General features: G+C 35.8%; 1 protein-coding gene across 2 annotated transcripts; it reads left to right on the plus strand.

Annotated features, from left to right (window-relative positions):
* Positions 1 to 913: 913 nt before the first annotated feature.
* Positions 914 to 11,418, plus strand: LOC127969006 (annexin A4-like). 2 transcript variants are annotated; one of them, XM_052570557.1, is made up of 15 exons: positions 914 to 1,079; positions 3,368 to 3,779; positions 4,763 to 4,794; positions 4,928 to 5,080; positions 5,732 to 5,819; positions 5,911 to 6,005; positions 6,104 to 6,217; positions 7,455 to 7,545; positions 7,644 to 7,723; positions 7,797 to 7,853; positions 7,967 to 8,060; positions 8,606 to 8,701; positions 9,833 to 9,891; positions 10,102 to 10,224; positions 10,320 to 11,418. In XM_052570557.1, exons 2-15 carry the CDS (start codon positions 3,377 to 3,379, stop codon positions 10,377 to 10,379), a joined length of 1,545 nt encoding a protein of 514 aa, XP_052426517.1. In that variant the 5' UTR covers positions 914 to 1,079; positions 3,368 to 3,376; the 3' UTR covers positions 10,380 to 11,418. The 2 variants fall into 2 exon arrangements, with proteins under 2 accessions (XP_052426517.1, XP_052426515.1); XM_052570555.1 differs by having other exon boundaries at positions 915 to 1,079; positions 4,760 to 4,794.
* Positions 11,419 to 12,647: the final 1,229 nt, after the last annotated feature.

The raw sequence follows: 12,647 nt of genomic DNA on the forward strand, positions 1-12,647 counted from the left end.
ACCCATACAACTCTTTTATTTCTATACATGTTTATCTGAGTGTGTGAGAGGCCGACAGATCTGAGTCACATGACACAGATGTCAGAGAAGAGGAGTGGCTGTGGTTCTCATGCAAACTTGTTCATGTTGGACAACTGCCACCTTCTTTCAAATTCAATGTCATGGTCATTATTAGTCATGTGAGGAGGCTTTTCTCTGTTGTTTTATATGATATAGATCTGCCACACAAATCAGATTTTGCACTCATTATAACCATATGCAATAAAGTTCTCCATAATACATTCAAATGTCTGGCATTCTTAAAAAACTGGTAAGAGTTGTCGCTATTTAGAAAGCTGATTTAATCCAGCTAACAGGCAAAGTTCTGTCAAAGTTATGAACAAACATTCTTCCATTCATGTTAAAAGTACATTTGTTTAAAAAAAAAAATCTGTGATGTAACAATGTTCTCAAAAAGTGAGCAAAAGACACTTTTCCCCTAAACGTTTCATTAAGAGGTTTGTCTAATGTTACATGTTTCAGAACGTTCAGAGAACATTCAAATGTAACATTGATGTCATGTTTGCACAATTATAAAATGGAATGTTGAAAAAAAAAGAAACATTTATAAAAATGTGACGTTTTTAATTATAACTTAATGCAAAACTTTCTTAAAACATATTTTTGTTAGCTGTGAAATATGACTGCATGGCTACAGACTAAAAGTAGCAGCTTTTGGATTACTCATTAGTAACTAAAACTAAATACAAGCAGTCATACTAGTAAAGAAGTAGCTGCATAAAAATACGTTTCAGGAAGCACATTTAAAACTCCCTGGTAAAAAGTGCTTCCCAAACCTGTCCTTGTGTATGTCTCCCTCATCTAGCACCTGATTCCACTCATCAGCTCGTGAGTGGAGGTTTGGGAACCACTGTCCTAGAATCATTCAAACAATCTCTTTCTTCAAAAGGCAGGACCGGGACGTGTTTAGTTTGTGATCTGGATGTGAAGACAGGATCTGGTCACACCCACCGTCCTCCACTTCCTCATTCTCACTCCGTATTTACGACCTCCACTCTCCACATCACGCACACATCCCAGTAAGTGTTACATTTATAATCTTTCCTACAGCTTTGCAGTTAGAATGTATCGAGCGTTTCGCGCGTTTGTGGTGTTTTCAGCGTCACGCGCTTGATACAATGTAACACGATGTAACTTTTTGTACACGATTCCGAGTTAAGCACGATCTTTAGATGTTTGTTAGCAAAACAATGTGGAATGTTAATAAATGTTTGCGCTTTTAAGTTGTGTGTTTTCAGAGGGTTTGGGTGTGTGTTGTGTAATCCGAAATATTCGGCTGCCATTTTTCTGTCTGTAGGGTGACAGAGAGCGATGCGGATTTGTCAAAGGGTTAAACGGTGTGTACTTTAGTATGTAATAATCTATAGTGTGCCACTTTCAGACTGTGTTTCAGTACGTTTACACACGAGATGGGTTGTATTTCTCCCATAAAGCAGTGAGATGATGGTACTTTGATCATGTAAAGCAGGCTGTCAGGCGTGTAGGTCAGAGCTTCACCGCGGTGTTTAACAAGCGCGCAGAATTAAACCAGAGTTCACTAGAGTAACGCACTACAAGTAACGTGAGTAACGTAATCCGATTACTAGTAAAGTAACGCATTGCTTTTTCATATCGGAGTTACTTTTCAAATACGTAACGCCAGTTACTTTGTTTTCCCATTTGTTCACTGACAGCACTCCTGTTGAGAGAAGTCTGGAGTAAGCACTGCTTATGATTAGAATATGAAAATGCATTTATTCATCTTATCTGCACAAAAACAGATTCAGTGTTCCTAAAGAACCGAGAAATGTGAAGTCAGAATATGTTGCAAATCTTAAATTACTTAAATGGTTAATGAGACAAATCACGTTTATGCATTTAATCTCATTATAAAGCAATGTCTTTTCTGCTGAACTTTTTTATTATAAAAATTAAATCATACTGATTAGCAAAAAGTACTTTAGATAAACTAACATTTGTGGTTCCTTACCAAATATGTAACTTTATATTTAAAAACAAACAGGAAGAGCCCAGTCCTGATTTGAAAAGTATCTTAATTGGTTACTTTAAGGATTAACGTAATATTGAAATGCGATACTTTTAAAAGTAACTTTCCCAGCAGCAGAAAGTAAGTGAACCTTTAAAGGGATGGTCGTCCCAAAAACGAGACTTCTGTAATCATTTACTAACCCTCAAGTTGATCCAAACCTGTATGAATTGGCAAACAAACTGTTGACTTCCCCTCTGACTAGTATTTATCAGTCAGATTTGGGTAACTTGGAGTTAAACTAAATATGCAGATTTATTCTGTAACTAGATTACAAAAACCATATTACATGATGCATGATTGTACCAAATGGTTTTCTATGCTCTTGGAAAGTCGGAAAATCTCAGTGAGGTTTAATAGTGTTTTGCAGATACTGACATAAAGTCAGTCACTCTCTATCTCCAATTATATGAAAAGATTTAAATGATCATAACATATAATGCAATGCAATACAGTGATGACTGAAAGATGAAGAACATGAAGGGTGTTTCTATGCTACTGTAAATGAAAGTCAGATCTTAAAGCTTAGTATAGTCTTTTGGTAACCTTTGGCATATATAAGCAGAACATACTTGATAAACCTGCCACACACACACACACACACACACACACCTTTGTATTGTTTGGTTCGTGGTGTATATACACATTGGGTGTTGGATTGCAAAGATGAAATATTCACTCAAAGGATTTAAAGATTCCTTATCATGCTAATGTCTTCTGGGTTAAGATGTGTGTGCAGAGCCTTTTGCAAGGTAAAGATGACGAAAAATAATCATACAATGTCCACACATTTGAGTTGCTGATGATGATGATTGATTTGTTATTTCTATTGACCGGGATCCAGTACCACAAATAGTCATAAGGGTTTTAAATTTAGTCTCTTTTTATTTTTTTTATGAAAAATTTTTCCATTGATGTCTGGTTTGTTCGGAGGACCATATTTGTCTGAGACACAACTATTTGAAAATCTGGAATCTGAGGGAGCAAAAAAATAAAAAAAATTGAGAAAATCCTCTTTCAAGTTGTCCAAATTAAGTTCTTTGCAATGCATATTGCTAATCATAAATGCATTTTTGATGATTTTTTTTTTTTGCTAGGAAATATACAAAATATCTTAACGGAAAATGATCTTTACTTAATATCCTAATGATTTTTGCCATAAAATGAAAATCAATAATGTTGACCAGTACAGGTCATTCAAATCTACCCCAGCGACTTCAGACTGCTTTTGTGCTGCAGGGTCATATATAACGAAGCATGTACCTGTCCTGATGTGTGCAGGTGTCAGAGATGAGTTACCCTGGATACCCTCCTGCAGGTGGAAGTTACCCACCTGGCTCCGGCCCGTATCAGCAGGCCCCGGGCGGATATCCAGCCCAACCGGGAGCCTTCCCTCCTCAGGGCGGATTCTACCCCCCTCAGCCTGGAGCGTTTCCCCCCGGAGCTGGATACCCTCCCCAGGCCGGTGGTTTCCCTGCACAGGCGGGAGGTTACCCTGCTCAGGCCGGTGGTTACCCTGCCCAAGCGGGAGGTTACCCTTCTCAGGCGGGAGGTTACCCTGCTCAGGCGGGCGGTGGATATCCTGCTCAGGCCGGTGGTGGTTACCCAGCTGCCCCTGGAGGAGGTTTCCCGCCCCAGGCAGGAGGTTACCCCGCGGCTCAGCCCGGGACTTACCCCAACATGCCCCCTGCAGGTCAGTGCGGTTAGTCTGAGCTCTGCACGCAGGAGCATCATGGGATTGTTGTTGGTTGTAACAGCTTCTGAAAAACTTAGCACTTATGAGGTGTATTGGCAATTAAAAATGAGTCATAATGTGTTCTAATGAGTTCTAATTTCAGTTTGCATGCTTGTAAAAAATAATGTTGTAGGGGAAAATCTGTGCATTGAATTTGAAGTGCATCAGTTCCCATTTATGATGCATCATTTAAAAAAAAAAAAAAGTGTTTTTAATTTTTTTTTTTGATAAGAGCACATTTTTTCAGTAATTTGTTGAATCTGTTTGCATGCTGATAAGAATAGACGGTTATTTCTGTGACGCAGAAAACCTCACTATCCTGTCATTAAAATGAAATGTACTCTACTGTAGAATGTACTTTTCAAAGTAATAACAAATAATACAGTTTATTTACTTTTCACTTTTTAAATTTTTTTTTACATGTTTTAATCTACACGTTTGTGGATTGCTCTGTTTTAAAATTTCAGTTGATTTACATGGTTTTAATTTTTTATTCTTAATAAAAATATATTTAAAGTCTTATTTAAAAAAAAAACATTTTAATGTTAATTTATTTGATTTCTGCCCCTTTTGATGACACTATTTGTATTAAATCATAATGTACAGAATGCAATAAACCACATTTCAGAATGTTAATGTTACAATTGTTAAAGTTTTATTTTGATTGCTTCGACATCCTTCTTGATTATTAATCTAATCAAAACTAGAAAACAGAATACAGAAAATTCTTAGCTTACCTATTTTTTATTTAATTTTTTTGAGGAAAAATCTAACCGAAGAAATAAGCTAATATAGCTCTGAAAGTGTTTATTTTCAAATGCATCTTTTTCTGTTTTTAATGCATCATGTGTGATTAAAAAAATATATACAGTTGCATAATTCTTTGTGCTTTTGATTTTCTGTGTTTCTGTATAGTTATGGGTTATTTGTGTTGTTAGCAGGTGGATGGGGCGCTCAACCCGGCTTTGGAGCTGTAAGCATCCCTTTTATTTCTGCCTCTTTTATTCTGCATAATCAGTTTTGTGATGCACTTTGAAATGCACGACAGAATTAGATTAAGTGTGCGTCATGTGACTCGTCTTCTAAATGTCCTGTGCTCTGTGCAGCCGGCTGGAGGAATGCCTCAGGGTTACCCCGGGGTCCCAGCGCCGGGACAGCAGCCCATGCCAGCGTTCCCAGGTGCTCCCAACCCATCCATGCCCGGATACGGAGGGGGCGTCCCGACCGGACCGACTCCACCAGTCGGTCCTACTCTCAATGTGAGACACTGTCCGCTTCATCAGCCACTAGGAGCTTCAGTTTGGTTCTAGATGATCATAGTCACGGACCTGAAACTACAAGATTTCATCATCTAGAATTGATCTTGTGTGTGTGTGTGTATTGTGAAAATGAAACCTTATCCAGTAATCCGAGAACAAGAGAGACATAAAAGAAAACAGGAACAACTCTTACCTCAGTGGTTTGATAACTTCCTATTGAAACTGAATATGCTGAATGTCTTATTTTTGCAATACAACCGTTTTCTGTTGTTTGAAGTGAATATGAACTAGCTTTCACAATCCATTTACTTTTCCTAAATATAAGTGTGTGTGTATTTTTATGTATACTTAAAAATACACAGCACTTATTAAAAACAGTTGAAGTTATTAACTCCGCTAAATGGGTTTATGGGGTTTGTTTTTAGAGCATTTAAATTAAAAGTTTTATTTTATCCTAATGTTTAAGTTCTATAGCAGTTCAGGCTTGTTTAAAATAACACTACTTTACGGTAATTGCTTATTTTATCTTCAGAAATTGATCCATAAAAAAAAATCCCATCAGTAACAAAGGCATCAGTTTCAGTACTTAGCAAGAAGATGCCATTAAAAAGATATAGCATATAATCATGATGTTTGTTGTGGTGTGTTTAGAAAGGTTTCCGAGGAACCATCAAGGACTTTCCTGGCGCAGATCCGCTCCGAGACGTCGAGGTTTTACGGAAAGCCATGAAGGGCTTCGGTGAGAAGAGATTCACCCGTTTAAAAACGGTTTAGTATACTGTATGTTCGCATGTCTTCAAATACAGAGAGCTGAATGTGTTTGCTCGCAGGAACCGATGAAAACGCCATTATTGAGCTTCTCGGCAGTCGATCCAACAAGCAGCGCGTGCCGCTGAAGGCAGCGTATAAAACCACGTACGGCAAGGTGAACCAACGAGGAATGAAGCTTCAAACACCTGATCATGTGAAAGACTGGGTTATGGTTTATTACGTATAACTCGTATGCCTTTAAATGCTTTGCAGGATCTGGTAAAAGACCTGAAGTCGGAGCTGGGAGGAAACTTTGAGGATCTGGTTCTGGCGATGCTGCAGACCCCTGCGCAGTTCGACGCCTCTGAACTCAGGGAGGCCATAAAAGTGAGAGACACGTGCCTTCCCTTCATTTTTCATTTTTCCGCAGTGTCCTAACTGAAATACAACCTCATAAATGACTGGTTTGGATAATGGTACATGCAATGCTCATCAATCTGAGCGCTTCATCGCAGTGTAGTATGCAAGGAAACAAGCCAAGCATGCTTTCATTTCATCTCACTCGATAAGGAAACACAGATATAGTATTACAAAGTCGAGAGCAGAAATACTTCCAGACTGGAATGAATGACACTCTCTGAGTCTGTGGTTATCTTTCCGCACTGGAAAATGATGATTGAGTGATTTAAAACTCAATGTATTTGGAAGCTTGTTTCTGCCACGGGATAAAAACATAATAAAGGTAATTATCACCTTTATCTCACGATTCTTACTTTTCTGGAGAGTTTCTTAACTAGACTAGAGTGTGCTTCTCTCAAATCAGTTTTTTTTGCAACGGAATACAAAATAAAAAAGTGAATTGCAGAAATATCTCACAATTCAGACTCTTTTCTTTTCTTTTCTTTACCCTCAGAATTGCATGAGATAAACTCAGAATTGTGAGATATACGCTTGCATCTTTGATAATTAAAATGAGATTTGATACATATACTCTAAATTGTGAGGGAAAAAAAAGAATTGTGAGATTAAACTTTTTTTTTTTTTTTTTTTTTTTTTAAATAAGCAAGACGAACTCCGATTTAAAAAAAAAAAAAAAAAAAAAAGCCATATCTTAAGTGTATAATTTGCAATTCAGACTTTTTTTCTGAGGTTAATAAGAAAAAAAATAATTGAGATAAAGGTCAGAATTACCTGTATTAGTTTGTGGCAGAAAATCACATTTTATTGTAAAATAGCAACAAATTTTGAAGTTTCCAAATTAGTGTGTGTGTGTGTGTGTGTGTGTGTGTGTGTGTGTGTGTGTTGTTTTTATTTAAACCAAACATAAACATACTATTTTATTTTAGTTCCTCTCAGTCCACAACAAATCGTTTAAGTTTTCAGATGACAAGAGGAATGAAAGATATAAACACTCATTATAAACCACATTTATTTTAAACTGCAGTGTATTTAAAGCAAAACTGAAACTATGAAGGTGTGACATGTACTTCTCCCGTTCGGGACACCAGTTCAAATGTTTTAAGCTCTTGACATTTACAGCAATATATAAGTTGATTTGGTTGACTTTCAGATGATTTAAACACTGAGATTTGTGTTAGTAATCAGTTTTTGCTGGCACTTTCAGGGTGCAGGAACCGATGAGGCCTGTCTCATAGAGATTCTGTCCTCTCGCAGCAATGCTGAGATTCGGGAGATTACGAGGATCTATAAAACAGGTGAGTCCGTGTTCACAAACCCACTGAAGATCTCCGATCACGTGTTTCGTTAGTAGAGCCTCATGAGAGACCGCTTCAGATGAGTGTGTGTTTTCTAGAGTACGGTAAATCTCTGGAGGACGCCATCAGCGGAGACACGTCTGGACACTTTCGCCGTCTGCTCATCTCTCTGTCTCAGGTACAGACACTCAGCACGGTGTATATATATCTAAATCTATATAGATACAATTCTTTCCATCATCTGTTTTCAGGGTAATCGAGATGAGAAGGAGACCGTGGACATTTCGATGGCCAAGCAGGATGCTCAGGTTGGAGAAAAGACTTGATTTGCTTATACAATTCCAGCATTTGATGTAAACATGCACGTTTCGGCTGCTGTCGTCCACCTGCATGCATGTGTGAGATGTTTTCTGTCTCGCAGAAACTCTACGCTGCAGGAGAGAAAAAAGTTGGCACGGACGAGTCTCAGTTTAATGCCATTCTGTGCGCTCGCAGTAAACCTCATCTGAGACAAGGTAGAAACCCACAAGCCCACAGAAATACACAGGAACTGCTGCTATATATATATATATATATATATATATATAGATTTTTTTTTTCTAGCTAGGACAGTCGGTTCAAAAGCTGTCAACTAGAAAGAGATTAATTCATTTGAGTTCCCTGAATCAGATCTTCAAACATCTTCAGTTATCTCTTTCTTTGACCATAATTGCCAAAACTGAAATTCCAAACCTCTTATTTCTAACACTTAACATTTCATAGTGAATGCAGCTGTCAAGCTCTAAAAAGCACAAAAAATGCTTAAATATTATAACCGTAATCCATTTGACTTTATGCTCTATAGAAGTCCTATGATGCAGTAGTTTTGTGTAAGGAACAGACTGAATATATTGTCCTGAAATTTGTAAAAAATCCCTGGAATATTCCCCAAAATCCTGGAAAGTTTCCGAAACTTACTGGAAATTTTCCAACTTTTTTCAACCATATTCGCTGATATTACAGATTTATTGATGCATTGCACCAGATCGTCCGTAACGTTTGTGCATGATGTCTCTCGCAGTGTTTCATGAGTACCAGCAGATGTGTGGCAAAGACATTGAGAAGAGCATCTGCGGCGAGATGTCTGGAAACGTGGAGTCTGGAATGGTGGCAGTGGGTGGGTACTGAGCTCTGATTGGTCCTGAGCAGAAACATCAGCCAACAGCTGATCTAGAGGAAGCAGTGCAGTGATGAGAAACAGCCAATCACTGCACTGGAATAGAATAGAGTAAAATGTCTTAATGTATTCAATAGGCAAACATGACACAATAGGCAAAACCATTGGGTTTTTTTTTTCATGCACCGGTATCGAGTCAAAGATTTTGGGCAGGTTTGAGGGTTGGTTTTATTTTTTTATATTTTTTTTTTTAACATCCAAAAATCACATTTGTCAGTCTCGTGAAAATGTGTCCTCTTTTACCCCAAAATTAAAAGATAAAATTAGAAATGATCTTTGCTTCAAGTCTGTTTTTTTTTTTTTTTATGACAATTTGGCACTTTTTTTTTATTTATTTTTTTTATTTCCTGTCATGCATAATAGGCTTTTCTCTTCACTTGTGGTTTTTTTTTTTTTTTTTTTTTTTTTTTTTTTTAACATCCAAAAACCACATTATTACTTTATCTATTTGTGTCTGTAGATTTCAATTACAAACCATATCTTTAAAGTTTTTTTTTTTTTTTCTCTACTTCAGCAGCAGACCTAGCAGTTTTATTCCTGTCTAAAGATTTTTACTTCGGGGTTTGTTCATATATCATTTGATCTGGTTTATATAGCATTTCACTCTTAAAAGGGTGGTGAAAGTGGTGTTTTTTTTTTTTTTTTTCTTGTCCTTTCTCTCCTTGATTTCGACAGTATTTTCTGATTTATAAAAAGAGAAATCCAAAACCTTTGAATATTTCAACAAAATACAACCCATTTTGAACCTGGCTTCATCCACTGTTCAGATTTATTTGATTAGATAATGGATTTTATGCAAATAATTTTACAAAACTTAAAACAAATGGTATTAAATGCATTTTTTTTCACTTCTACAGTGTCTTTGATATTGTGAATGTTTGTAGTCAATGTTTATCATATATGTTTCCTCTTTAAACATTATAAAATTTAAAGGTTTATTCCTTAAAATATTGCAACATGATTATCATACAAAACCATATTCTGCTACTGATTAATTGTTAGTAATAATCTCAATAACCGAATCCTCTTTCTGTATAGTTTCTAATCCTGTTCCATCTGTGTGTTTTTCAGTGAAGTGCATTAAAAACACTTCAGCCTACTTTGCTGAACGTCTCAACAAAGCCATGAAGGTAGAGAATCTGCGGTTATGTCATTGTTTTGCTATGGTTTTGTCATTCAGAAGCAGTTCTGATGGTTAGAAGTGGGTTATGTTTACTCTGTCCCAGTAAATCCTGCACTGAGCTGCATGAGGCTTGTTTCTTCTTAATGTTTTATGCATGCATCTATCCCACTGTGGATCAATATGCATGCATGACCTGTTGATATTGACCTTTATTTAGGGTGCAGGAACCAAAGACAGGACTCTGATCCGCGTCATGGTGTCCCGCTCTGAGGTGGACATGCTGGATATCAGACAGGAGTATCAGCGGCTGTACGGGAAGTCGCTCTACACTGCCATCTCTGTACGTCTCACACACAACTGTACAGTACACCATACAACTGTTGTGAATATATATATATATATATTTTTACCATATAATTTTTCTCAAATCTTCAGGGAGACACCTCTGGTGATTACAAGAAACTGCTCCTGAAGCTGTGCGGAGGAAGTGACTGAAGAAACAGGAAGTCCGATGTGTTTCCATGATGACTGGATATGTGACATCATCATATTAATCGCTCGTATATCAATGTCAAATATTATGTCTAGTGTCATGTTAACTAATTCTGTAATCGCTCTTTACAGCTTTATTAAGTTCACAGCCAAACATAGGATTTAATTGGTGCCTTAGAAAATTTATTACTATAAAACCTTTCATTATTAGTTCTATTTTGCTATCTATTCAAACTATGCATGATCTGTTGAGAAGCTTTATTTTGTACAGGTGCCAAATCTATGCTGTCACTCGAAACCAAAAATACAATCTGTGCTCCATCACTGAAATCTGAAATGCCTTGGACAACAGGAGTCTCTTGAAATACTGAAATATATGCCATAGTTTTTATATAGTGAGCTTTTATGATCCGTATGCAAGAAGAATATAAGATTGTCAATCATCATGAAGGTCTTGATGGGTCAGTCTCGTGAAAATGTGTCCTGTTTTACCCCACAATTAAAATCGAAAATTAGAAATGATCTTGCTAGTCTTTTTTTTTTCTTTTTTTTTTTCCCTGTCATGCATAGTAGGCTTTTCTCTTCTCTTCACTTTTTTTTTTTTTTTTTTTTTAATTCTCTTTTTTCTTAATAAATGCTGTTTTATAGTAAAAACTCATTTAATCATATTTTGTACAACAAATATATTTTTGCATATTTTTCCATCATGGTAATGCATATCTGTGAACCATATTATGTCTCTAAAACAATTTATTTTTATTGTTTTTTTTTTTTTTTTTTTGAGTTTGGGATGAAATCTGATCAGTTTTGCGAGGTCGGCCCTGTTTGTCATCATCGTCCAGGACTAGCATGAATGTGAATGGCTTTGGCAGTCTTTGATCCTGATAATCTGTAGTTAAATGGGAGATTCAGTCTTGTTCATTAACATGAAGACCACTCTTTTCAGGGATTTCTAGCCTGTGTTTTTGGTATGTTCACTCAAAATAATCTGTACTGTTGTGTAATAACATTTGTCTTGTTAATAAAAGCACTTCATGAATAATTCTTCTCAGTGAACTCCTTAAAAACTTGAAAGCCTTTTAGAAAATTGTATTTTTATTTCTTGTTTCTATAGTTTTATTAATAACAAACGATTATGTTTATGAGCTCTCGGGTCTCCATCTTTGTGTTTGGTCTATAATCATGTGAATCCGTTTATCTACACTATTCCAAAAGCCATCTGTGAAGTGAGTTTGTCTGATGAGGATTAAGTGATTCTGTAATCTGATCATCAGAGCTTCACATTCAAACATTTCAATACACATGCAGCTTTAGCAGATACTGTACACTGCAAGAATAACACATGAACATTCATCAGCAAATCCTCTCAAATCAGTATTAACGCTGCAGATTTTGCCTCCGTTTACAACAGTTTAAATAAATTCACAGTGAACAACACAAAAGAAAAGACAATACAGCATGAAATAATGTTTTAAAACTGGAAAGAAAAGTTGAGTGATCTTGGAACGAGAGTACTGTAATGTTGGGGCAAGTTGTCACGCCATTTAAATGTTGGTCAGTTGATTAAATACATTTTCCTTTGGCCAAAACAGTTTGGAAGTATATATGTTATTATTAACTAAAAAAATAATAAATACTGAATATATATATCGTATATATGAATATATATATATCCTATATCTAACAAAATGATAAACAGGAAAAGCCTTAGACTAATAAAAATGATAAAATTAGCCTACTAAAAGTTTAGATAAAATTAAAAAGGAATATCTAAAACTAAAAACTTTAGTAATATCTAGTAATATTTAGTAATAAAAATGTATCAGTATGTGTTTTTATGTAACATTTTGTGCTGTTTTAGAATTGTTTTGCTACTTTTAGAAATCTAGGTATGTGTTTTGTTATACTTTAGATATATTTATAGCAGCTTTCCAGTGTCTAAAAGAACATATTTTTAGAAATGTTTTTTTTCATTTGCTGATCAGTTTCCTGTTTCCTCAACAGCACTTTCCTTCCTGTTAGTCTTTTCATTTGTAAAGTCCTTTCAGAGTTCCTTGATGATGTCACCCTATAGGAAGTGACATCATTTTGGAGGGAAATCAGCAGTGAGAATTTGATGGATTCTGTGTCTCTCCCTGTTTGATCAAATGACACAAATTAGTGATAGAAAAATAACAAAAATATTATTTTAATATATAAATAAAAATAAAAATACATTATTTTACATACAATTTTTTTAAAATTGTTATTTAAAAAGATATAATGTGTGTG

Source organism: Carassius gibelio, chromosome B12 (genome assembly GCF_023724105.1).
Source record: "Carassius gibelio isolate Cgi1373 ecotype wild population from Czech Republic chromosome B12, carGib1.2-hapl.c, whole genome shotgun sequence".
NCBI classification, from domain to species: domain Eukaryota; kingdom Metazoa; phylum Chordata; class Actinopteri; order Cypriniformes; family Cyprinidae; genus Carassius; species Carassius gibelio.

Excerpts from the sequence above, each read along its gene's own strand:
- LOC127969006 (XM_052570555.1), top strand. The coding sequence starts at position 3,377 with ATGAGTTACCCTGGATACCCTCCTGCAGGTGGAAGTTACCCACCTGGC. Across the intron at positions 6,218-7,454 it reads AACTCAGGGAGGCCATAAAA|GGTGCAGGAACCGATGAGGC; the intron begins GTGAGAGACACG and ends TGGCACTTTCAG. Across the intron at positions 8,061-8,605 it reads TAAACCTCATCTGAGACAAG|TGTTTCATGAGTACCAGCAG; the intron begins GTAGAAACCCAC and ends TGTCTCTCGCAG.